Source organism: Hyaloscypha bicolor, assembly GCF_002865645.1.
Source record: "Hyaloscypha bicolor E unplaced genomic scaffold K444scaffold_52, whole genome shotgun sequence".
Classification (NCBI taxonomy): Eukaryota; Fungi; Ascomycota; class Leotiomycetes; order Helotiales; family Hyaloscyphaceae; genus Hyaloscypha; species Hyaloscypha bicolor.
In genome coordinates this window covers 429,550-454,951 of record NW_020194554.1, presented here as the reverse complement: position 1 = coordinate 454,951, position 25,402 = coordinate 429,550, and the positions used below count along the sequence as shown (strand labels likewise).

At 50.5% G+C, this 25,402-nt stretch overlaps 8 protein-coding genes across 8 annotated transcripts; 2 read left to right on the top strand and 6 right to left on the bottom strand.

Annotated features, from left to right (window-relative positions):
• Positions 1 to 606: 606 nt before the first annotated feature.
• Positions 607 to 1,745, bottom strand: K444DRAFT_584843 (uncharacterized protein). The gene is made up of 3 exons (XM_024877889.1): positions 1,571 to 1,745; positions 1,002 to 1,516; positions 607 to 938 (listed from the first exon to the last, which is right to left on the bottom strand). Exons 1-3 carry the CDS (start codon positions 1,629 to 1,631, stop codon positions 717 to 719), a joined length of 798 nt encoding a protein of 265 aa, XP_024740079.1. The 5' UTR covers positions 1,632 to 1,745; the 3' UTR covers positions 607 to 716.
• An 887-nt stretch (positions 1,746 to 2,632) lies between these two features.
• K444DRAFT_329498 (uncharacterized protein) lies at positions 2,633 to 3,768 on the bottom strand. Its single transcript, XM_024871942.1, has one exon. It carries the CDS (start codon positions 3,530 to 3,532, stop codon positions 2,714 to 2,716), a length of 819 nt encoding a protein of 272 aa, XP_024740078.1. The 5' UTR covers positions 3,533 to 3,768; the 3' UTR covers positions 2,633 to 2,713.
• A 2,815-nt stretch (positions 3,769 to 6,583) lies between these two features.
• Positions 6,584 to 9,142, top strand: K444DRAFT_523487 (OPT superfamily oligopeptide transporter; the record flags this gene model as incomplete). Its single annotated transcript, XM_024874291.1, has 4 exons — positions 6,584 to 7,323; positions 7,376 to 7,800; positions 7,850 to 8,670; positions 8,723 to 9,142. 4 exons carry the CDS (start codon positions 6,584 to 6,586, stop codon positions 9,140 to 9,142), a joined length of 2,406 nt encoding a protein of 801 aa, XP_024740077.1.
• Positions 9,143 to 9,326: 184 nt separating this feature from the next.
• K444DRAFT_626913 (uncharacterized protein) lies at positions 9,327 to 10,017 on the bottom strand (the record flags this gene model as incomplete). Its single annotated transcript, XM_024882731.1, has 2 exons — positions 9,327 to 9,764; positions 9,823 to 10,017. The coding sequence occupies 2 exons, from the start codon at positions 10,015 to 10,017 to the stop codon at positions 9,327 to 9,329; spliced, it is 633 nt and encodes a 210-aa protein (XP_024740076.1).
• Positions 10,018 to 11,686: 1,669 nt separating this feature from the next.
• On the bottom strand, positions 11,687 to 12,749 carry K444DRAFT_329431 (NAD(P)-binding protein). Its single transcript, XM_024871941.1, has 2 exons — positions 12,290 to 12,749; positions 11,687 to 12,235 (listed from the first exon to the last, which is right to left on the bottom strand). The coding sequence occupies exons 1-2, from the start codon at positions 12,584 to 12,586 to the stop codon at positions 11,813 to 11,815; spliced, it is 720 nt and encodes a 239-aa protein (XP_024740075.1). The 5' UTR covers positions 12,587 to 12,749; the 3' UTR covers positions 11,687 to 11,812.
• Positions 12,750 to 12,873: 124 nt separating this feature from the next.
• Positions 12,874 to 14,385, top strand: K444DRAFT_556723 (PQ-loop-domain-containing protein). Its single transcript, XM_024876760.1, has 4 exons — positions 12,874 to 13,080; positions 13,153 to 13,252; positions 13,387 to 13,861; positions 13,916 to 14,385. Exons 1-4 carry the CDS (start codon positions 12,967 to 12,969, stop codon positions 14,169 to 14,171), a joined length of 945 nt encoding a protein of 314 aa, XP_024740074.1. The 5' UTR covers positions 12,874 to 12,966; the 3' UTR covers positions 14,172 to 14,385.
• An 857-nt stretch (positions 14,386 to 15,242) lies between these two features.
• On the bottom strand, positions 15,243 to 16,045 carry K444DRAFT_329382 (uncharacterized protein). Its single transcript, XM_024871940.1, has one exon. The coding sequence runs from the start codon at positions 15,929 to 15,931 to the stop codon at positions 15,500 to 15,502; it is 432 nt and encodes a 143-aa protein (XP_024740073.1). The 5' UTR covers positions 15,932 to 16,045; the 3' UTR covers positions 15,243 to 15,499.
• Positions 16,046 to 23,440: 7,395 nt separating this feature from the next.
• Positions 23,441 to 24,433, bottom strand: K444DRAFT_626909 (uncharacterized protein; the record flags this gene model as incomplete). The annotated part of the gene is made up of 2 exons (XM_024882730.1): positions 23,441 to 24,058; positions 24,110 to 24,433. 2 exons carry the CDS (start codon positions 24,431 to 24,433, stop codon positions 23,441 to 23,443), a joined length of 942 nt encoding a protein of 313 aa, XP_024740072.1.
• Positions 24,434 to 25,402: the final 969 nt, after the last annotated feature.

Below are 25,402 nucleotides of genomic sequence, written 5' to 3'. Positions count from 1 at the left end.
GTGTTTGAATGAAGGGCTTGATTGAGGAGTGTTGATCAGAGACGGCTGATGGAGGAGGGTTAGAACACTGTCGATTGAAAAAGGTCGAGTAAAGAGAATCGATTGATAAGGGTGAATTGAAGAGGCTGTTTGAACGGGCTGCTTCAAGCGATTTAGAATGCAGAATCAAGATGGTGGCGTGAGATCATGTCGAAGAAAGGTTCTTATGTGACGTGAATTCGAAGTTGGATGTCTTCGTGCCGCACCGCAGTAATAGAACAAAACTTCCAGGGTCAACACCCCTTGCCGGTTTGCTGTATAACCAGCGTGTTGGCAAACATAGTCACTGCCCATCTATATCAATACCTGCATATGCATTATCTGAAACAAGGATGAGCATCCTCGTTTTACAGCCAACATGTTGGCACAAATAGCCACTCCAGCTACATCAATGACTGTGTATGCATTATTTGAAACAAAGATGCTGAACCCTAGGACTACTGTTCAAGATATTTTGTCCGGGGAATTCATTGGGGCTATGGAAGCAAGCGCTTGCTGGGTCAATGTCAGCGCTCTATGTGAAGGTTACACAGCATTCAAGGATCGGCCAAATTTCGCTACCCCCACGGCAGGTTCTTAGGCAGTAAAGGATCAGAATTGCTAAACGAGAAACTGCGAAGTGCCTAAATTTAAGCTGGACCTCGTCCTTCTTCAACCCACTTTCTGTGAAATGCAAATCAGGATTCAAATTTCCAGTCCTTTGCGACTCGCGCATAAGTGACACCCGGAACATCTTTGAACACATTCTCATAGACAGGAACCAAGCTCTGCGGATCTTCCGCTTGCTTCCAATAGCTCTCCCCCAGCTTTTCCAATCGCGGATCCTCCCACATCGTCTTCATCCAAGCCAGAGCCTCTGGCGTTGCGGCGTCAAGAGGGAGGTTGTAAGTCCGGAAACGCTTTCCTCAAATTAGTGAAAGCCTTTTGATACTCACACGCTATGGGAAGAAAACTAAACCTACCCACAAAACGGGCCAAAAGAACGAATCCGCAATCCCAAACTTCCCAAACAGAAACCCCTCATCTCCATCTTCCTTCCCAACCATCTTCAGCCTCTCAACCGTAAATCTCCTCGCATCACTCCACAATGTCAACATCCTCTCAATTTCCTTCTTCGCCTTCTCGTTGATGGGAATTGGTCCAGAATAGTGTCCAAGGAAGTTGCAGCCGTACGTATTTCTCATCTCCGTGAAGCCGGCATGCATTTCTGATACTGCTGAGCGAGCGAGAGCGCGGAGGTGGGCATCTTTGGGCCACAAGGGGAGATTGGGGTGTGACTCGGCGAGGTATTCGGCGATGGAAAGAGAGTCCGTTACAGTGAGTGGTGACTCGGGGAGGGTGGTGACGACCAGAGTGGGGACTAGGCCAGACGGAGAGTAGGGGAGCGCAGCGCCTTTGTTGACTGCGACATTTAGAGTGGTTGGGGTGTAAGGAATGGAGAAGTATACAAGGAGAGTCTCGATGCGGGCTGTCCAGCCTGTTTAGGGAATTAGAAATCTAGGATTGGTGAATTATAGAGTTGGGACCTCACTAGAATATCTTGTGTGAGCACCAATGAGCTGATAAATGACGCTTGAGGACTGTTCAGACATCTTGCTTGAAATGTTGACGAAAGGTTTGAAGCTCGAGGTAGGGGAAAATCAAAACCTTCCGAGGAGAGAGCGGTGTGAGTCAAGGGTGAGTACGGAGAAAACGCGGAAAAATCAGGCTGGGAGTCTAAAGCCTGAAAATATAATTTAGATTGAGAGAAAGGGACTTTAAAAAGACAATTGTGAGTCACTTGTCACCTCGGGGGGGTAAAGGGCGCGCCGGGGGAACTTTTGGCTGCATATCGGGCAAATCCTAGTCCGTTCCTTGGCGGGTACTGTTCAAACAGCAGCACAAAGTTTTGAAGTCAAGAATCCAATCTCTGTGTAACCATAAGTAAGCAAGGCCAGCTGTCTCCCACAAAGTTCTCTCAGACAGTGAATCATGGTGAAACTCGCTGGTTGGAGCTCAAAAGGAGTGTCACGTGACAGGCTCGTATTCGCTTCTCGACCTCGGATACTTTCCCAACCAACACATCTAACGCACAACCGCTGCAAGAATGGCGCAACCACAGCTCTCCTCATTATGCCGTGTTGGTATTTTGCGCCCGCGTTTGCGCTTTAACTTAGGCTACATTCCATATGGTATCCCGTGATGCCTTCCGATGGTTGTCATGATCGTCAAGAGCAGAGCTGAATCCACAGTGGACTTGCACGGTACGATTCGAAAGATTCGAATTATTTCGATGAGCATAAATATCGTACACGGAGAGCCTTTCCATCATCCCCTTCGAGAATAGTGATCTTCTGGATCTGGCGTGCTGCCAAGGGACTGTGCCAGAGATCATGGTGCCACTACTGCGCCTTCTACTTTTGGAAACAAAGCACCATCTAAGATCAAAGTGCTGTGCTCCTCCGATACATAGACACACCCTCTCTGAGGAAGCCCTCTCTCTTACTTTGGAAGTGTCACCACTTCGGGGCATGTGCTTACTGTCTCTCCCCTTCGAGAAGGCCAGCAGGTCACTGCAAGTTTCGGTATTCAGCTCGCAACTGCTCAAGCAACCATCAACGTCAGCACGAACGCCGCTCGCACCGAATTTTACGCAAGAGTGAGCAGGTATCAACTTCCGATGGCAGCCAAGCACTCAGACATACGTGCTTAGCATTCCTCCGAGCTGGTATTCTTCGCGACAGAAATCCTGCATATGCCCTATCGATATTTCATGCTGAGGTGGCAGATAACTGTACGATTCCTGGTATTCAAGGGGGAACAATCGAGCTTGCAAGGGGGCGCAGCAAAGTTCGATTTGGATCTCGGTCTGCACGCATGCGTCGACATATCTTACGGCTTTCGCTACTGGGGGCCTTTCTTTGTATCGATGAGGTTGAAGAATTTCTCCCGCTGTCGATGGGATCTGCATCTTGGACAATGGAGGCCGTACCAATGGCGCATTCTCTTGACTCCCTTGAGAGTGGAGGGGGTCTCTCAAAGCTGACACAGTCTGGAACTTGGGCAATGTTGGGCGTACCGGCGGCGGTGCGCCAATCAGAATGCTCTTCCGTCGAGAATGCTCGATTTTTGGTGCATTCGACCTTTTCAACACTGGTTGTTCCTCAGCTGGGATGGGCTTAGACTTCGACTCCAGTCGTGTCAGTTGTGGCTCCGCAACCAGAGGAGTTATGGCCACTTTACTTTCCGTCCCGTCATCAAGATTCTTCACAACTATTTCTTCCTCAATTGGGGCTGTGGTTTGAGGCTTCAGCTTTGATTCCCACCTCGCCAGCAGGGGTTGGTCAGTCAGCGGCGTTATCACAGATTTTTTCTCCACTGGAGGGTTTTCCTGTCCAATCTGAAATGTGCTCCTCCGCGCCAACTTGGAACTCTCTGGTTTTGAATCCAGCCTCGTCAACAAATCTTCTGGAAAAGTTGGACTTGAGACTGTGTGCGCCTTCTTCCTCGTCATCCCCCTGCTAGTCTCAGCAAGTCGAGAAACAGACTTCTTCTCTCCGGGTTGGCAGCTCGGGTCGCGACTTGAGAGCTTCCCATCTTTGTCGGACGCAAAGAATTCGTCGTTGGATCCGAGTGATACCTGCAGGGTACGAAGATCGCGTGTTTGGCCATCTGCAGGAAAGAGCCATCTGTTCAGACATTCTGGCAGCGCTTGGCATTCTGTAGTGAGAGAGTCAAAATCACATCCCACAGTATCACAAATTCTGGCAGAACGATCGACTAACTTTGATGAAACAAGCCATCATTATCCTCCCACGATATATAATAACGATCGAAAGCTCCGAATGCCACACAGATGACATTACGCACATGCTGTAACCCTTTCAGTGCTTCGAATCCATCTTTCGGTACAAGCTTGCTGGCCGTTGACTGTGGTGGATTTATGGAATCGTTGACTGGAGCGCTCTTCTCGACACTGCAAGATATTAGGACACGAATGAAGATAGACCTTGGTATTCTGACCTGCCTTTCTCCTTGTTTTCTTTCCATAACTTGGGAGAATCTAGCGAAGGGTCTCGTGAACTCAGAGGAGTACTTGTTTCTGAACCAGGCACGAATCCAGTTGATGTTCTGGAGAAGCTCGATATCCTCGTGAATGATTCTGGCAAGGAAGAATACGACGTTCGAATCGAGCTATCTGATGTTGAGGCAAACGAGCTTCGTGCAGATCCAGGATGCGAGTCGGTTGCTGAGGCGTAGGAATTCCTAGCTGGTTCGGAAAGGACCTCTGGTGAAGTGTCTAGCTTTGGTAGAGAATCCATTTTGATAGTTCCACAATAATCCTTTGACGGCGGCTTTGAATGATATGAAAGTTTATTTTCAAAGGTGTTGGGAATTAGATAGGTACATTGTCGGCGCTTGGCTGCGATCCCCAGAAGTTACCATGACTCCAAAACTACTCCAGCTCCCACGATATCGAAACTCGGCTGTCCGCACGGTGGTTCGATTCTGAGAGCAGCCTGCTTCTCGAATGATCTAGACACGATTCAATTGAACGTTGTCAGACCACCGTGTGAGGTTGCATTAATCCCCCGGAAATATGCAACATACGCGAACGTTGAAGTGTTTCGAAAGACATCCAATCTTGTTCATCACCCAAAACATTCTGTTTGAGACTCGTATGAGGTTTTTGATATCGAATGATGTTGGAAGGAGGCACGCGTGAGCGTTGTTTTGGTACTGTGGGGCTCTCCGTTCAAGTAAAGCTTGGCTGCTACAAACATTCTTCGACGCGTGCTGCCTTTACCTAAGGGGCATGCCTGCTCGGGTTTTACAGAGACTCATTCTTCCGGGCTTCTGGAAGTTGTCCCTTGAGTCTAAGAGTAGGGATTACCCCCAAAGCTTCCTATTAAACTTTGGATGCTTGCGAACATTTATGAGCCGACCGTGTGGAGCCGATTTCGTACCCGAGTTGGGTCGACCCCGAAAGCCAGACTAATTAACCTGAGATGAACGCACATGTTCATTGCCATTAACTTCAAGAGAATTATTGGAGGTCTGTCAATCGTTGAATTGGAAAAAGTTTTTTGTGTCCGGTTCACGCCAAGCGGCAGGAGAGACACGTTTCCGGGAGGGCTAAAATAGTGGCAGGGCATTCCACTATCTTCTCGCTTTTGCCTAAAGTCGCTTATCAGCTTTAGTAGTAAGATGGGGGTCTGTTTTCGAAGTCTCACCTAAGGACCATGTGCATTTGGCGTCTGCCCTTGCCCGGTTCCCCCGCACATTGGCCTCCAAGTGGCGAACCCCCCGCACTTCTTGGACGAAGCTTACTTCCACATTGGAGTATCATATCAAAAGCAAAAGCATATTTGCAATGTTGTCTTGAATTATTCGAGTATATAATGGCACATTTACTTTGGGTTGAAATCCGGGATCGCCTTCCATGACTTCGCAATTATGCACCATAAAACCTTGTTCTGCCCCTGTGCCTAAGACGTAACGAGTAAAGTAGAGGGGCCATGAAGATACGTGATAATAACAACGACGCTTCCGTGGTATCCTATCGGCTTGCAACATCGCGACGAGAACCAGTTGATTTACGAGTAAGGTTCAAGCACATCATCGCCAAACGAAGTTACGACTGTTCACCCATTCAGAAGCACGGAGCAGCTCGATCCTTGCACCAGAATACAGTAAAGAGAACCTTTGGGATCTCACCGCATTAACGAGGGTCCCCGTTCACTTTGCGCGGCCAATGAAACCCTGTTTCTCATGTCATTTGCTCGATTTCACAGTGGTATCTTGATCTTGTTCTCGCGTAAATTACTGGCTTCCTGATATTCCGTGCATTGTAGCCGAAGCGACGTGGATTTCAAAACCCATCGATTGCCTGAGCTTTTTGCTTTGTTTTCAGTGGCTTCGAGTTTACTTTGGATCTGGTAAACTGCTTTGTGTTTGGACGCAGAAGTACACGATACGAGGAGGGGAATTCCCACGCCTGTGGGCTTCAAATCGCCGAATAATCTCAAGTGCCGGGCACCCCTTGTATTCTGGCGCACCGGATGCAAATTCAGGCTCTCCTATTGGGTTCGCACCGACGCCTGAAGAAGCCAAAAATACCGATCTGCAGCCTCCCGCACCTTGTTCATGCTCGGCTTCAGTCCTGACTTGGCAGGTGCTACAACGATTCGAAAATTTGATCTTCCGCGTACACAGTTTTTCCATCCAAAATTTAACATTTACGACTCCCCGGGCTTCCAGAAGCGTTCATTCAGGGGTTGTATTGTCCTTGTAGAAAGGACAGCAGCTGAGCTGTCGAATTGGAATGTCGCGGGAGCACGTTTTGCGTCGTGGACACCAGCATCACCCTCCATGTCATCCCACTCTACCGGTAATTAGTATTAATTGCGTGCTTAATTGACAATTTCTCTATATGCAAGCACCATGGATGTATGGCTCGCTACTGCCGTCGTGCGGCGAAGGACCCGAGGGATAAGATGGCATACATTACCGTGGGTTTCCCATGGCAAGTTTTACCCCACAGCGAAACTCTCCGTCACGAGCAATGGCTTCCAGATTCGTCAAACGCTGGCTTCCAAAGCAGAACCAAGGCCAAGAAGGAGTCGACCCGAACACGGACCAAATTATACCTATTCCTCAGATTGATAGCCTTTTGAATCCCGACTCGAAAGAGGGGCTGCAGAATACTTCCGTCGAAGTCGGGGAAGAGAAGGTCGAACCGGGGAGTGGAACTTCCGCCGATGACAGCTCATCCGCCTTGGATGATGACGACCCTGCGATCAGAGACATTCCATCTAACGTTCGGCGGATTGTTAGTTTCGAAGATGATCCAACTTTACCAACTCTCACATTCCGGTATTTTGTTCTAACTCTACTCTTCGTCATACCTGGAGCTTTCCTTTCGCAAATGAGCCATTACCGTACCAACTATGCCCCATACTCCATATTTTTTGTTCAGATCTGTTCAAACTACCTTGGGCAATGGATGGCCGCAGTGTTACCACCTGTGCAGGTGAAAATCCCATTCACTGGACTTGGATTCAACCTCAACCCCGGACCCTTCAGTGTGAAGGAACATGTCTTGATCACCATATCGGCAGCTTCAGGCGCGACTTACAATCTTGCTTTTATGCCCGTTTCTATTGCGAGCCTTTTCTTCAACGAGACCATAAACCCTGCAATTGCTATCTTCTTCATGTGGTCAGTGGTGATCACTGGCTACTCATTCGCTGCAATTTCACGGCAATTTCTGCTTTACGATCCGCAATATCCATGGTTCCAAGCGTGAGTCCTGCATGCAGTCTGGAAACATTTGAGTGCATGTTAACATTTGTAGTCTTTGCCAAACAGCTCTGTTTGAAACGCAGAAAACCCAGAGAGAGCATCCATCGCCAACCTCAAGGAAACAGATGTATGTTTTCTTCGCCGTGCTCGGTGCAGTAATTCTGTGGCAATTCTTCCCCGAATATGTCTTTCCAATGTTAGGATCTCTGGCATTCCTTTGTTGGGTAGCTCCTCGAAACGCTACTGCAAACTTCATCGGAGCAGGATTCGGTGGCATGGGATTCATGAACCTGAGTCTCGATTGGGCCAACGTCTCAAGTCTTGGAAACAATGGAAGTCTGTTCCTAACGCCATACTGGACCCAGGTTCTCATATTCATGGCATTTGTTGTCAATTGCTGGATATTGCTTCCTTGGGCTAAGTGGGGTAACTTGGGTTCTTACAAGCATGGGTTGATGAGCAACGATGTCTTGATGGGTGAGTAATTACTACCTGTTCTGGCGATTCAAGAGCTAAATATGTACAGCAAACGGGACGCAATATCCTCTGACAGAGTTGCTAACGCCACAATCAACTCTCAATGAGACGGCATATGCTGAACTTGGGCCATTATATTTAGGTACGCAGATGCTCTGGGGCATGTTCTTCGATTATGCTTCATACACATCTGCAGTAGCCTGGGTGGGTCTCTTTGCCTACCCAACAATCAAGGCGACTATTATCAAGATCCGAGCACGAAATGAGAATGCAAACGGAGAGAGCATCAACTACCAGTACAACGACCAGCTCAACATCCTGATGCGTGCATACAAAGAGGTCCCGGTATGGTGGTATATTGCTCTATTTTCCACCTCCTTCGTTGCAATCACGTCCATGGTAGCAAGCGGACATCTCTACATTCCATACTGGACGTACTTGATTGCTCTCGCTACTGGAGCTATCATGGTAACACCTTTGGGTTGGCTCTACGCTCTTTCCAATTACCAGCTTCCCATCGGCACCACCAACGAACTCCTCTACGGCCTGATGATCAACTCCATCAGCGGACACAAGAATCCCACCGGAGCCACAATCTATAGTTCCATTGCTGGTGACGCGTGGTATCGAGCTCAGACCATGCTACAGGACCAGAAGATTGGCCATTACATGCACATCCCCCCACGAGCAACCTTCTTCTCTCAAGTGTTCGGTGCCTCGATCGGTATCCCGATTAATTACGCCGTGGTACGCTGGGTTATCAGCACAAAGAGGGACTACTTGACTGGTGCCGCAACAGACCCTTCACATCAATGGACTGGGCAACCTGTCATCAGTTCACTCTCCACATCCGTGCAATACGTCCTGGTCGTAAGTTACCTCGACCTCTGCGAAACCACCCCTACTAACGGAAATGATTCAGGGCCCCCGCAGACTCTTCCAGGAACCCCTCTTCCACGTGCTTCCCTACGGCTTCCTCGCCGGCCTCCTCGTCCCCGTCATTGTCTTCCTCCTGCACCGCACCTTCCCCTCCTCAAAACTCAAGTTCCACCTCTGGAACACCACGATCTTCTTCTCCTCCCTCGCGAACTTCTACGGAAACATCTCTTCCGGCTACCTATCGCAATTTATAGGGTCTTTTGTGGTCATGTATTGGGCGTTTAGGTACAGATATCAGTTGTGGGCGAGGTATAATTATATCCTGGCGGCAGCGTTTGATGCCGGGTTTAATTTCAACATGTTGTTGATCTTTTTGTTCTTTGGGAGTGGCAAGGTCACGCCAATGCCGAATTGGTGGGGAAATGATGCCACAAGCTCGGAGAGATGTTTTGCTCTTGAGTAAGAGGTGGAGGTGGTGTCTGGGTCACATGTCACTCTGATCAAGTTTATTATCAAGATTCAACACAATCTTCACTTCATCTAAACGAAGCTTGTTTCGCTTCAAGACCCTATTATCTCTGCGTATATCAGGTTTTGAAACTCCGATTTCATGTTGGTTTGTTTTTTTTTGGCCGGGAGGGTGATTGTTAGGACCGCATGTCCCCCAACGGCCGTCCCCTCCGAACCCTCTTCTCCCACCTCACTAACTCTACCTCGAGAACTCTCGCCTTCCCTAACTTCTTCTCCAACCCATCATCATCGACATCGAAATACAGCTTCCACATGTCCGCTTCTTCTCCCTCATAGCATTTTACCGCGCAGAAGCCTTCCCATCGATCGAATGTGAGACGCCGGTCTTGGCGTGTGCAGTCGAAGGGCCCGGTTAGGTTTGGTTGCGCGTCGGCCCGCACGCCGTATTTCACTTCGTAGGTGGAGCGGTCGATGTAGATCCAGTTCATGACTGGCGCTTCGTCGGTTATGGTGCTTACGAGCCCTTCGTAGGGAGGCGTGGTGTCCGGGTAAGGGAGGAAGTAGCCTGCGAAGGGGTGGAGGGAGGTATCTGTTGGGTCTGCTTTGATGTAAACCTTGAGTTTGAGTTTAAACTTAAGATCAATACCCTGGGGGAATGGGGGACGGAGGTACTTTGTTATTCTTGAGAGCCACTTGTCGGTGGTCGATTTCGAAGCTTCGCGATGAAGGCGCCACGCAGCTGATGATTAGATTTGAACGGCGGGCGCGGTGCTCCTCGCGGCGATCCTTGGTTTGTCCTTGTCGGATTGCTTCGTTCGTTGCCAGCAAAGCGGGCGCGGTGAGGAGGGCGAGGAGCATGGATGTCATTGAGGAAATACTCTCTCGAATTCTTTTCTTGGAATAAGAAAGATATGGAACGATTTATTATCAGTAAAATCCAACAACAAAAATGAGATGGCGAATGGAGAATGTTTTGCATCGATGCTGAATACTGAATATGTGTGCAATTGCTGACGGATTCTTGATCATGGATGAAGCCCGTTAGTCCTTCTATTCCCCACCGAGATATTCATGTGGGGAGGAAAAGTAAGGCCATGTTATAGATCGACACAAGGATCACGTCTCACACATCTAGAAACATCGAGTGGGGTGAAAAAGTAGCCTTACATCTGACACACAATGTTTTCCCAGGTTTCGCAGGATTTTCGAAGAAAAACCATAAGGCCATTTCTGATACACCCAGTAAGCGGGTTCGAGGAATAATCGTCCCATGTTGTGGATGCTGATGATACTGAAAGGTCCGTGGGATGTGTTGCACGATCGGCCAACTCCAAGGTTGCGCCTTGAGGCTTATCGTACCATTCGCACTTACTGAAGGGGGAGCCGGGTTGAGGAGGGGAAAGGATGGGGACGAGAGTGACAACTGACACATCTAACGCCTGCCCTGTGTTTTATGGAAGCCTTTTAGCGCGGACGTGGCCGTTGGGGGATACTTCGTCTGATATGCCATTCCCAACTGGCTAGAATGAATGAGGAGGAAAATGCGAAGGTATAAAGCTTGAGCGTTCCGCGACAAGAAGGAAGTATCTCTTCATCCCATCGATATCAAGTTAGATCCTCCAGGCGAGATCTCCTTCCAGTTCCATTTCTTTTTTTGTGCGAATAGATAGATCATCACCTGGCCACTTAACATCTCTCCTTCTTCTCTCCATTCAGATCTCATTCCTCCTCAACCTGAACGTCCCCGAAAAGTAGTCAAGACGGAACTAGCTACTCCCCCGAAAAAGAACAAGGGAAAGATAAACATGTCTTCCACGTAAGTTTCCCCACCAGTCCACGATCGTGTGGAGAGAACCTGAGTAGTGTCGTTTTGAAGCGCAGCGTACAATACGACGGCAGGAGGAGCGGCTTACTCCCCTAGCGATGACACCCGATCGAAGGGACTCACGACGAACTTCGCGTCCAGTCTGCCGAAACTGCCGACGAGTGATGGGCTGAGGGCTCCTGCTGGTAAGTCGCTTCCCGTTTTGTATTCTTGACCTTGCCTGTGACCCAAGCTGACAAGCCGAATTCAGGACAACTCCTCAAAGGCGCAACGGACGCAGAAGGGAAATTGACGGCGGCAGCGCTGATGGTTGGCATCAAGCTTGATCTGGAAGCGGAGGTGCATCTCACGGCGAGAGTGAGGGGTGATATTATTGTCGGGTTGTATTAGCTTGATGTTGAATTTTGTCCGTGCTGGACGCGGATGTGAAGACTGTTGTTGACGGACTGGAGGAAAAATACCATGTCGAGGAGGAAGAGGGGGAAGATAGGTGGGGATGTGAAGAAGAGCGTACAGTGGATGGAGCTAGACATGGCTTCATTCTGAAAAATCACAACGGGTTCATATCTTCGCAAATGGGTCTCCTGTGACGTGTCATGCTCGTGACTTGACTTGATGGGCCTCGTACTCCTCACTAAACTGCGTCTTGCATATAGTTGAACAGCAGGAAGAAAATGTGCAATGTCGGAAATGACTTTGCTTGGGTACTTCCCGGGGCGGACTGCTCAACATCGAAATCTTTTGGAATGCCGTATCCAGTCTTGATAGCTGTCCCACGGGACTGATAGGGTCTGATGGCTGGATTTGTGTCCAGGATATGTCCAATGACTTCCGCAATCAAGCATTCGACAGAAGCGGACAGGCACAAATCCACTTTCCCTCTTCCAGCTCCTCGAGGACCCACTTCACCAACCGTCCCCTATCAAGCCTCAACCCATCCCTCCCCTTCTTATCCCCCACATATACCGCATTAACCGGCCCGTCATTCTCTCCCAGCTCCTTGCCCTGCAACAACGGCACCCGGAACACGGTCCAGTCGATCTTCTCCCCGAGAGCTACCGTCTCTTCAGCCATGCCCTTGATCTCTAGGTACGTGTCGCCGCCGATGACTTTAATGTAGAAGTTGATGGCGAAGATCCATTTTATTGAGTGGGTGTCTTCGGCCGCGGAGTACGAGGGGGTCGAGAGGACCAGGATGCGTTTCGTAGTGCCGTTGGTGAGGAGGAGGGGGTAGAGGGTTCGGAGGGCTTCGGTGATGGGCTACGATTTCCATCAGTCCTTTTTTCTTACCCTGGAAATTCTTGGGGGACGTACAGTTCCTTCTCTCTTCCCTAACGTTGGTCCAGCCAATGAGATGAAGATGTCAGCTCCACAAGCAGCAGCTTTCTTCAGGCCTTCTGCATCTTGTAGCTCGCCTTGGATGACGGAGACATTGGCGTTCGAGGAGAGGTCCTCGGGGATCTTTGAGGGTGTGCGAACGTAGAGAGTGAGTTTGTGGCCTGCTTCGAGGGCCGCGCGTGTGAAGATGGTGCCGCAGATGCCAGTGCCTCCTAGCAGAAGAATGTGATGCTTCGTGATCCTATCCATGCTTTGGTAACGACGGTGTTGCATTCGAAAAATGGAGCCACTCGAACGAGTGATCGTGGGATATTTCTAGGGCATCACCCTGCTGGGACATTCAGTCTTGTACCACCCCAAATTCGCAGTTGAATGAGCACTTCCCGTTTCAGGATGGATGAAGTCATTCTGCTGCAAACCCAAACTCGAAGAAGACAGACGCGCGGCTGGCGGCTAGTCGTCTCTGTGAAGCTTTTTCCCGCTAAGCTTATCTTGCGGCGCAGATCCTGTTGTGCATGCGACAGTCGACCTATCACACCGAAGTGATATAAGACAGGGCTCACTTGACCACCACCCATTACTCAGATGTCTTAAGTCATCTCACGACCTCCTTCTTCCTTCCTTCTTTCCATAATAAAGACAACAGCGTCGACATGTCTGCAGCAGTATTCTTTGGGCTGAGGGCCTTATCGCAAACCCTGACGGCCCAGGAGGCCTTATCTGGAGTCTTTGGCAGCATCAGTCTTGCGACGTGGATTTTTTTGTTGGTAAGGATTCGTACCGATGCGGCGTGGTTTTGAGGATATACTGGCTTGAAGGGAGAGGCTGATATATCACAGGTCCCGCAACTCATTCTCAACTACAAGACTGGGAGTGCTGATGGCATTTCCCTTGCCTTCCTGCTCGTGTGGTTGATTGGGGATATCACCAACCTTTCTGGTAAGACCCGGTCTTGGGTGAAGATCAGACCATCAGTGGCCTCCTTCGAGTAGTGGTGGAGCTTATCATCACCATTATCTCCTCATCCGCATCTTCCTTTCATTCTGGTCACGTGTGTATATTGACTCTTCCAGGTGCTGTTTGGGCTGATCTCGTGCCAACCGTGATCGCTCTGGCCATTTACTTCTGCATCGCAGACTTCGTGCTCATTAGCCAATGTCTATATTATAACCACATCAACGCTCGCTCTCGGAGACAACTCTCAGTTGTCTCCACCACATCTGAAGAGGAACCACTCCTCACCCGCCGCCGGAGCAGCGACACCATTGGTCTCCCCGGCTCTCATAGACGCCGCTCCTCTGCTCGAAGCGGGAGACGTGATTCTCTGTCGAAGATCTTCGAGGAAGATGATTCTCCTAACGCAAATCCGTGGTTCAGGAATACACTCTCTGTTTTAGCGGTTGTTGCTGTTGGCACAGCCGGCTGGGCTATTGCATGGCAGTCTGGTGTCTGGATTCCTACGCCCGAGGATGGGGATGTCCCTGAGGCTGTGCAAGCAGCTGTTGGAGCTAAGATCCTGGGTTATGCGAGTGCGATTTGCTATCTTGGGTGAGTCCTCCTTCTCACGTGACCTCCATCTTCTTCTAACATGACTTGATACAGTGCACGAATCCCTCAGATCGTGAAGAACTATAGAGATAAATCCTGCGAAGGACTCGCTCTGCTCTTTTTCTTACTCTCTTTGATGGGAAATTTAACATATGGGGCGAGTATCCTCAGCCATTCGCTTGAGAGGGATTATCTGAACACGAATCTGCCGTGGTTGATTGGGAGTTTGGGGACGATGGTTGAGGATGCGATTATCTTTGTCCAGTTCAGGATGTATGCTCCAAAGCCTACGACCTCAGCTGTTGAGTAATTGCTGGGATGGATGAGAAGATATCTTCAGGAGGGGAGAGGTGTATGATAATGATGGCATCATGGGAGTATTTGGGTTATGTACTTGTATTCAATCCCATTTGGGGAAGCAAGGGCTGCATTCAAGAGGTTTAAGGAGGGGACTAATGATTACTTAAATGGAAATAACTCGTGATTTAGTGTATTCATGATGTTGATAGACACTTAAAACTCATCTCGGCTGGTATGAGAATTGTGAATTACTCTTAAATGTCCCAAATCAACTCGGACAATCCAGAAACTCCCACACTCACAGAAAACCAATGTCCCAAATCTCTTAGAACATTAAACCCAAAGTTCAGATTCCTCCCACTATCCCCAACCCCTGAATGTCCAGCAGCTGCGAGATCGACGAAACCCTCGTGGTGATCCCAGCTTGTACGACACTGCTGCCGCTGCCATGCAACCTGCTGTGTTCCCGTGATGCACACACAGGTAGACGCCTCCCCACCTCCTCACATTTCTCGTGATGGAAGGGAGCCATGTCCGGAGATGAAGACAATATACTGAGTCCTCGGCTGTGGTTGCATTGCCGTCAAATCAGAGGCCAATTCCGCAGGCCAATGATCTGACCCAATCATCCCGGGCGAACCCACAAGCGGGCCCTCCCACCAGCCAAATGCGAGCAAGGGAGTTCGCGCAGGATTTTTATTTCGTGGGCGACCGGCGCAGAGACAGCCGAGCGAAGAAACGCCGGCTGCTGGCCGGCCTGCATCGTCAACACCCTCCGCCAACGCCAGCTTCCACATCTCACCTCCCCTATCCCCAACCACCATCTCCTTTCCCAAAGGCCATCGGCATACTCCTCTTCCCTGTATGCCTCACCCTTTGCTGGCTTGATCGGATGTCTTCAGCTTCTTCTTCGTTGCCTTGCTGCGTTATGTCACTCCTTTAATTCGCACCGAAATAACTTTAATTTTCCTTGCTGGGAGGCCTCATCGAACGCGTCGCGACACCCCCGATAATTCCACCTCCTTCCGACCATCGCCAACCATCGAGGCCCGAGAAACAGTTAGCCTTGCCATCGACATCTAGAGACTCAGCAGCAGACGACTCGAGCTTCGTCTGCGCTGGTCTCGTTCCGGTGCGTGCTGCAGTGCCAACGTGAATCCCACACTGCCCCGGCTGACGCGCCACGACGCAGTAGATATTCAAACAACGTCTTCATTGCCCTCATCGCCTCCTCCTGCCGCGACGGCAGAGGACGGACCTGGCAACATCTCACTTCAACGCGCCGAGCAGCCTGGGTCGCCTGCCTTCTCGACGACCTCGACTGCAGACGAAGGAGGCTCATCCCCTATTCTCCCACCGCTTCCAGCACCGACTTTCAACGGGCGGACGCTCGATCTCCTGAAGACTCCTCCGTCGGTCTCGGCTCCTCGAAGCGTGCAAAGCGACACAAGCCACTACTACACTGCAAGCTGGGGCTCTCCATACCAGCAGCCAGCCACCGGCACAACGCAACCACGTTCGCACAGCCACAGCCTCACATTGAGCAGTGAACCGTCGGACGATTCCCCTATCCGCCATCTCGAATTCCATACCCCCTATTTGCGCCCAGCTCCCAATTTCGTCCCGGCTACCACTGATCTGGACTTCGTCTCCCACGACGGCCTCATCAGCGCCGCAGTCCTCGCGAACCGAGCGCGTCGACCACCCACCGGCTTGACAGAGGATTGGATCCGCCAACACACAGGAGGCGAGTCTGCAGAGAGGAATCATTGGTTGAGCGACGACGAACCCGGGGATAGTGAGCACTCTTCACTGAGCGGATCCATCTCAGGAGACAGCAGAGATTGGGCATTACCAGACGCCGACCCTCGCACGCCAACACTCCAGCGATTTCTGGAATCGAGACAAAAGACGCGCTCTGAGAGGAAAACACATCGACGGGGCCCGAGTACCGAGACCTTGAAGCAGGTGGATTTCTCGAGTTTTGTGCGTGAGAATATGGCAGCTGTCAATGAAAACGAGCCCGAAGTGGAAATGGGAGAAATACAATCGTCTCCTGTAAAGGACCCCCCGCCAACACCACCGCCGAAGGAGTTGCCAGCATGGCGCGCGGCGTCTTTACCTGCGTTCGTGGAGGCGCCTCATGTTCCTACACCAGCTCCTGATCCGCCGCGCCTGAAGAAGAAGATACCATGGAAAGGCAAAAATATCATGGTTCTGCTACCATGGGACGATGAGCGTGGCCGTTCTGGCCACGCTCCCACGCCTATGAATCAGAGAGAGGTGGATGCCATGGTCAAAGAATGGGTGCAGTTTGGCTACGATACATCTGGCTTTAATTTGGGACCAACTGAGCCAAATGCTGAAGAGGGAAGCCAGGGACAGAGCAGAGGCATTTGGCCGTATGACCAGGATGTGCTGACTGAAAGAGTGCAAAGATCTTTCCGGGTTAACATACCTGATCGAAGAGGTGAGTTTACTATTTTCTTTTCAGAGTGCCGAAAGCATGATTGTTTTTCTCGGAAGACGTTTTGTTGGATTACATTCCTCCGCTCGTGTCAAGACGGATCTTATCCCCCTGCATGCTTATCGACGGAGGCGTAAAACCTTCTATTGACACATCTGCCTGGAGATATTCCTGAACTTTTACCATCTATCTGCCATATATTACCTCTTTATCCTACCTTATAACTTGCGGTACTAATGGAGTCGATCGATTCAGAATGGGAGGCATACGTCGAAGAACTGAGGGAAGCTAAACTCCGTGCCCTCGGAGTCTCCCTCGGGGACCAGGATCCCGCTCCAACCATCTCGCCGGCTGTATCGAATGTCAGTCGACGCACTTCGATGCAATACCCACCATTGCCCTTCTCTCCGCCACTGCCAACTTCTTCGGCGGCGAGCAGCCATATCACACATCATCCAAATTCCTTCTCGCCAGCTCTACTGCCTGGTGCAGGATTATCGACAAGCCAAAGCTCAAACCCAGGCTCTGTGGCATCGCCAGCCTCAATGCACGCACAGACCCATGGGAAGTACAACCCAAGAGCATCCGTTTCTTTCTCTGGGAGTGAGCACCCATTTGGGTCTCCCTTCCAGTATCCCCAACAACCGTCACCAACTGTCTGGTCACCACAGCAAGTGTTGTATCAACAGGGCGTTCCTAGGGGCGGCTCCCCGTCCCTGCAAAACCTTGGCGCTATTGTGTCGCCTGCTTCGCCATTCCCACAAGATGGCTACTTCCCACAAAATGGCGATGTTGTGTCGCAGATGCAGCAACGACAACAATTTTTGCAAACCCAACTTGCTCATCAGCAACAACTTCAATTGCAAGCTGGGGCCAGAGCTTCCCCCAGACTGCAGGAGGTTCGAGAAATTGAGGACGAGGATGCTCCCTCGAAGAGTCCATCGAAAACACCGGAGGCGAGACAAATTCGTCACAATCCCAGTGCAAGCTTGCAGAAGGAAATCGATGATGCTGAGTATCACTTGGAAGAACAATTCCAGCGCCAACTTGAGCATGAGGATTATAGTCCTCACTCTGACAAAGAAGGGGACCATTTCGAGCAGAAGCCGGCCGCTGACCGTGCTCGAAATACATCTTCTGTCCAGCAAGGTCTTGGCGCCTCTCGCTACGCTACTGATGAATCTGAAGAAGGGCCAGTTCTTCACCATCCTCAACCGCATAGCAGAGGTCATTCATTGTCCCAGCGACCATTCCATGATAGCGAGGAGAGTGCCGCTGAGTCTAAATCTGAGTTGCTAGGAATCGATGGTGCTAAGGCTGAAGTTTCTGATATCGAGACAAATCCAAGCAACATGGGCACACCAGTTCAAATCAGCGACCTGTCCGCCAACGGCCACGATCGTTCTCTCTCAGCCGTAAGCAATCCTTGGGTTAACTCTGAAGCAAATCACACCGAGGACAGCACCGCATCACGTCTTGGGCATGGGCCTAAGGCCTCTATCTCCAAACTTAACGTCGCTGCGAAGGAGTTCAAGTTCGATCCTACGAGCGCATTCAAGCCCGGTCAATTTTCTTTCAACGGGAACAATTTCCAGCCCCCGATTGGAGCTTACTCGGCGTTTACACCACCCGTTCCTGTGTCTGCAGCCTCCAGCCACTTCAGCAGCAACTCGATGACCAGTTCGAAAGGCAAGATCAATGTTGCTGCACCTGCCTTCACGCCTGGCCAGAGCGAATTCAGTTTCTCTGCCTCTGGACCCTCGTTCAGACCAGATGCACCCGCTTTCACGCCTCAGACCAGCTTCAACCAGTCAGTTGGAAGCGCGACCTCTGAAAGTGAAGGCCCGCGCACCTCTATCTTTGGGAGCATTGATCTCAGTATTCTTGGAATTTCACGGCCTAGCAAGAAGTCTAAGGCTATTCCCATCGTTCGCCCTGATAGTAGCCATTCCAAGAATCTTGACGAGGATGTGGAGGATAAAGATGGCCGTATTACCCAGGGTGAAGGCCGGATCAAGAGAGCCCGTGGCGAGAAAGACGACGGTGACTCCGTGGCTCTGTTTGCTGAACCCGGCATGCCGCTTGGCGAGACAACTCGGGAACAGTCGCCTCCCAAGGAGAACTTGGTTGTGGTTACTTCGCCAACCAATAAAGAGAATTCAGCACCCCTTAGTGGTGAGGAGGGGACTCCAGAGATTCCTGCCAAGTCACATGCTCGAAGCTTTTCTCAAGACTCTCCAGAGGCGCCCAACAATGATTGGGAGCCTTGGGAGTTCCAGCAAAAGAAGCACGCCGAAGATTTCAGCACAGCAATCCCGTTCACATCTCGAAGATATGGATCTGGTCTTCCTGCTTATGGCTTTCCCACCCAGTCTTCGGATGAGAAAGCTTCACCCACTACAGAGGAGGCTCCAAGACCCAAGGGTCACAGAAAGAATACGTCTTCATTGTCAGCTACTGCTAAGCCTTTTGAATTCAGGCCTAGTGCCTTTACCTTCACATTCGGACAGCCATCCGAGTCAACACCAGCACCAGTGGCTCCGCCCTCCCTTCCTACTGGCGGTGGTCTTTCTGCTTCTCGATTTGCTAAGAGCCCAACACCCCCATCAGAAGACGAGACTCCAGAAGTCACTCAGCAGCCCCATGAGTCTGTCGAGTCCCAAGCCGCTTTGCCAGAACCGCAAACCCCCCCTAAATACGAAGAATCTGACACGCCTGTCTCTGCTGCATCACCAGCTGCAGATCCCCTCAAAGTGCCTTACGAGGACATTGATGACGTAATGCAACATATCGATGCCGCTGATCGTGCATATGTTCCAGATATTCCGAGATTTCATCAACCCAGTCCGGCCAAATCGTTCCATATCCCTGATATGGATACTTCATCACCCATCAGACTGGCACCGCAGAATCTTATGCGCAGCGATGCTCCTAGTCCAAGTCCGAGACGGTATAATGGACCCCCTGGAGAGCCGAGAATGTTTGGCGGTGTTCAGGATGATGTGTTCACCATTCCGTTCAGTGGTGAACCAACTTTGCCATCATTTGAGTCGCCAATTCATAATCTCAATACCATCGACAGCCAACCTCCCAGCGAATGGGATGATGTTCTCAGCCAAACGGAGGAAGATAAGCTTCACCCACGAGCCCAGTTCTTTGACAACCATGTCAATGACCTTGTTGGCGGCCTTCTTTCCGAGCGTCTCGATCCCCTCGAGAAGGTTTTGGAGACCATCCAGATGTCACTGGAGATGATGGCCGCTCGCGCACCATCTAGCAGAAGGGAGAGACGAAGCATTTCCGGTGCTCTGAGTGATGCCGATGATGAAGACGATGACAACGATGTCCCTCGACGATCTCTCAGCCCAAGACGCGACAAGAAGATGGAGAAGATCAGAGCCATTGTTACTGAGGCTCTGGCTGCTCACCAACAATCGAGACCAGCAACCGCGAAAGAGCTACCGCCGCCTCCCGTCCTTCCAGACTCGCGAAATATTCTGCAGGCATTGGAGGAGATGAAGGAGCAATTCGGTCAATCTATGCGTCTTGATCTTCGTGGCGAGGATCTTAGGAATATCGTCGAGGAGGCAGTGGAGAGACGTATGCCAGCTTCGCCAAAGCCAATGGTCGACGAAGCTGCTATTGCTAGAGAAGCCGAGCACAAAGCTCGGATCTCTGATCTCGAGGAGCGACTCCTCCAAATGGTGCCTGCCTCACCAAAGCCTATTGTTGACGAAGCTGCCGTTGCCAGAGAGGTTGAGCAGAAGGCTCGAATTGCTGATCTGGAAGAGCGGCTCCTCCGAGCTGAAGCAGATAATACTGGACGCATCGCTGATCTTGAAGAGAAGCTTGAGCGCGTAGAGAATAAGACGGAAGAGGAAATCATCAACCGACGAGCGGCTGAGGATCGTTTAGCTGAGGTTCAAAGACTGTTGCGTATCTCATCTGAAGAGGAGGTCCGCCTCCGTGAAGCTATGGATGAGAGAGAGCTGAAGATCCGTGAGATTGTCGACCAGAGCGATCACAAGGTTAGAACCGTCGAGGAACAACGTGCCAAAACGACCATGCGAATTGCTCTCCTGGAGGCCGCACAAGACAATGCGCAGCGAACCCAATCAGAGATGCAAAACCGGATAGCCATTACGGAAGGCGACCTGCGTGATTCCCGACAGGAGGTCCAGCGTTGGCAGATCGAGGCCGAAAGGGCACTGGAAGCAGCCAAGAGACACAGCGAGGACGCGGAGCAGGCCAATGAGACGAACAAGGACTTGAGGCGGACCATCGAAAGCTTGAGGACTCAGATGGAGGAAAGTATCCGAGTCCGCGAGGGTATGAGAGGGAAATTAATGGATTTGCAGGAGGACATGGCCCGTGCTGCCCGTGACATTTCCGAAGAGAACGCCCGCCGCGCCAAGAAGGAGCAGGAGCTCATTGCCCGACAAGAGGTGCTCGATGCCAAGCTCCAGGCTGAAGCCAGAACAAGGGAACGACTCGAAACTGAGATTGAGAGGCTCGAGGCTGGTGAGAGGGAGGGCATGAGGGCTGTCAGTGATTGCAAGAAATTGGAGGCTTTGGTTGCTGAGCTTAGGTTGGAAAACCATAATTCTCAGAAGGACGCTATGCGCTACCAACGTGAGTTCGAGGAAGCCAGAGAGTCTGGCTTGAGTGAAGTGCAGCGGACGAGGCATTACATGCAAGCTGAGATTGAAGCAGCCAACAACCAGGTCAACGTCGTGCGTGAGGATCTCGAGAATCAACTCTCGAGACTGCGTGGAGAGGTTGACCATGTCAAGCTTGATGCAGACACGGCACGGGCAAAGACTGAGATGCTCCTCGAAGAAGCTGAGACGTCCAGGACGGCTATAATAAACGCTCTCAAGAACAAGCATGCGGATGAAATTGAGGATATTCAAGTTCAGCACGAACGGCAACTCACCAATGCTATCGAAGATGCTCAGCGGTCAGAACAGCATCTTCTTGAGCGTCTATCTTTATCTTCGGCCAAGACTGAACACCTCCAAGACCGAGTCTCGCATCTCGAAGAGAAACTGGAGATTGCCAACGAAGCCGCCAACGCTGCAGCAGTTGCGGCGAAGACAGCTCGCTCAGCAAGCACCTCATCCCAACTGGCCCACGCACCAATCAGCAAGGCCGTCTCCCGTGCCATGGAGCTACCCGAGAAGATCTCGCCGCAAGCACTCCGCGAAAGTATCATGGTCCTCCAAGAACAGCTCCAAGAGCGTGAATCCGCCATCGAGAATCTGGAAGCTACCCTCTCAACCCTGGATGTCGACGCACCAGTCAAGATCCAGAAGCGTGATGATGAGATCAGCTGGTTGCGTGAACTTCTGGCTGTACGCAAAGGTGATCTGCAGGACATCGTAGAGAGTCTTGAGGGCGAGGAGTATGATGGCGAGAGGATTAAGGATGCGGCAATTCGACTCAGAGCGAGTCTGCAGATGGAGGAGCAGGAGAGGGAACGTGCTATGAATGGAGGCAGTGCTCTCAGCATTGGGAGACTCCCAGATATTGCTGCGAGTCTGAGAGATGCAGCCAGTCCGCGCGTTGCTCAGGCTGTCGGTCCGCTGGCTGCGGCGTGGGGTAATTGGCGGAAGGGAAGGGGCGAGCAGAGCATTGATGAAAGGATTGCAGGCTCCGCTCGGAGTAGCTCGTCTACGCCGAGCAGGAACAGTCCGTCTACACAGTCTTTCCTTGGTGGGCTTTTAACACCTCCCGCCTCCTCTGCCAGACAAGGAACACCGCCTGCAAATCAGCCAACGGCTTTCGGCTCCACGGGCCAGAGATTCACGGCGTCGCAGTTGGCCAATAGGCCAAGAACGACCCCTAGACAACCGAACCCGCTGAGAGGCAGTCCGGCGAAGTCGAGGCAGAGTGGAGGCGGGGGTGTGGGTGGCAGTGGGAGGGGACCGAGCACGCCTCCCATGCTGAGGAAGGGGAGCTATGATGCGGATGCGAGGGCGGAGGACTTTAGTGATGCGGGGTTCTATGATGACGATGAGAGTTTGAGTGGTGTCGGGGAGTTTGGGGGCCGGCGATGACCTGATCCGTTATTCTTGCACGCCAAACACTTTCAGCTTATAATACCAAGATTGGTATGAGACTTATTGATGGAGTATTTCCTTTGTTCTGAACAGTGGGGAGAATGAGAAGGGAAGGGGGAAGCCAAGATTGATGGCAGGGAAGTGAGGATGAAAGGAAGAAGGGGGGAGAGGAGGGAGGATACATAATTTCTAGATTGATACCCCGATGACATACACGCATGCACAGACAGATCAGATTGCGAATACCCCATTTTCACACATTACTTTGTTTCCCTTTGTTTTCTTTGAAACAGCGCAGCGTAGCATAGCACAGCGGGGAAGGGATTACGAAGGTCGCTCGTTCGTTGTATATAGTCTATAGCTTTGGGGATGAAATGAATTGTTCTTTCCCACGTTTGGTCGCTTGAGTATGCTGATGATTCCTTGTGATTTGTGGCATCGGGTTAGTGCCTTCGATCCTTAACGCTCACTTTTTTCATTTCACTTGATCCCCTCTTGTCTCCTCATCTCTATGAAAGTGCAACTTGATATATCAGAGGTCGCTGCTTCACCGCTGATTTTCCCTGTCGGTGCAGAGCTCACTCACCCTCACCCAGAAATCGCCTGAGTTATTTGCATCGATGGAAAAGCGAGATTCCCTTTCCTTGGCCATAATATCCTGTGTTATCATATCTTCAGGGACGACCAGCAACACCTCAATTTTTTTTGCCAGAAAATGAACACCCAAAACACCAGATCTTGAATCCCACTTTATTTATTTCCCCCTCCTTTCCCACCAATCCCGTCCATCTCAGCGGCATATATGCCCGCCGACGCAGGGGTAATCCCATACCCGTTCGAATTGCCGTGCTGCTGATTCTGAACCAGTCCTCTACCTCCGCCTTCATTCGGAGCCTGGTACGCGTTATACTGATTCGTATACCCGATCCCCCCATTCCCACCCTGCTGCTGAATCGGCTTCATTGGATAACTCGCCTTCAAATCACCACCCAACTCCACCAGTGCTCTGTGACTTCTTTGCTTTTTGACAAAGATGAATATACCGACTACTACAACAGCGAGTAGAATCACGCCAAGAACAGCACCGAGTCCGATTTCCGCGCCGTTTGTGTTGGATTTAACGGGCGCGTGGGTGGAGGAGCTGGTTTGAGAAGATTGGGATGAGGAAACAGTTCCAGTGCCTGTGCCGGTTGGAGAGGAGGTTGTCCCTTTGGCTGTGGAACTCGAAGCGGCTGCATAGGGAGAAATGGCTTTTGCGACTTGGAAGCCTTGGTTGTTGTTGCAGCATGCGGTGTTCTTTGCTCCGCAGCACCAGGAGCCATCGGTGCATTGTGTTAAAAAGCTGGTATCGTCCGCAGAGCCGCCATCCTAGTATAATTAGTTCTACCAGAGGTTACTCTGGAGAAACCAGTGGCTTACAGATCCTCCAACACACACGTTCAAGCAATTTGGACTTTTCCACGTCGGGTCCGTACATAAGTCGCGTGCGTAGCCTCCTACGCTAGCTGGAGGTTGACACATGCCATTCGGGAGACAGGTGTCGAGGTTTGCCGCACTTTCCCCCAGGCCTACGAGAGCAGTGACGTTGAGCACGCAGCACATGGAGAAGACATTCTCTGTTGAGATACATGGCTGGTATGCTGCCGAGAGTGCAACGGCGATGCCATTTGGATAGTAACAATCTGATAATGCTGCTACGCTGGCAGCCGACGTGAGTAATAGCTGGAGGAGATATCGAGGCATTTTGGGACTCTTGGTGTGAAGAAAATGAACACTGAAGAAGATGTAAGGCTGTGGGAAGAAAATGCGGAAAGGAAAGGACGCCCCAGGTGTCCTCTAGGGGTCACGCGCCTCCGTTTGGTCGTGATACACGTCCACCAAATTTGTTAGCGAATCGAAAGCGAAAATCAACCGCCGATTAAACAACTAGAAGGAAGCGAACGACATCCATCATCTCCACCAAATACGCCTCAGTAGATCAGCCATCTTGTTTCAACAATCGCCCAGTTTCAAATATTGATGAACGCTGAGCTTCACATGTAGCTGGGGGTGGTGGATGTTTCTTAGACACCCCACCACTACCTCACAAGCGACATGTTCCCTCCAAAAGCAATGTTTGCAGCCAAACCATCCTGAATCGAAGTTACATTTCCTAGCAGAGCACATAAAAACCAGTGACCCAATTAATGTCCAAATGAGTTTTACTTTCAGCTTGTTGTCTATATTCTCTGGTCCCAGAGCGTACTTGGCAACCAGAAGGATATATATAGCAACGGTACAGCGGCTGCTAAGACGCTAGTGGCAAACTAATATATGATCGTGGGATACTATAATAACTTCTATAATAGTTCCAATTAAATTTTTTTGATTTGTCGAGTATAGCCTTATAGACTACGTATCGTTTGATATAAGTTTTAAAGGGAAGTTAATTTTTTGGAGTTCTGACAGGGGCAGTAAAAGTGGGCGGTTGAGTGGTGTGGGCGTTTGGCTGGCGAATCGCGCTAATTACTCGATCTCCCGCTTAAATGCACGGCCCGCTTGAATGCACGCCTTACTAGAAAACTAAAATATTTAATTATTAAATAACCGTAAATTATATTTATAAACGGTAAGCTATTATAGAATTACTAAGTACTCTATTTCTATACTTTATATTACTTTTATAACAATTTCATAATTTTATTAATAATATTTATACTTTTTTAAGAAATA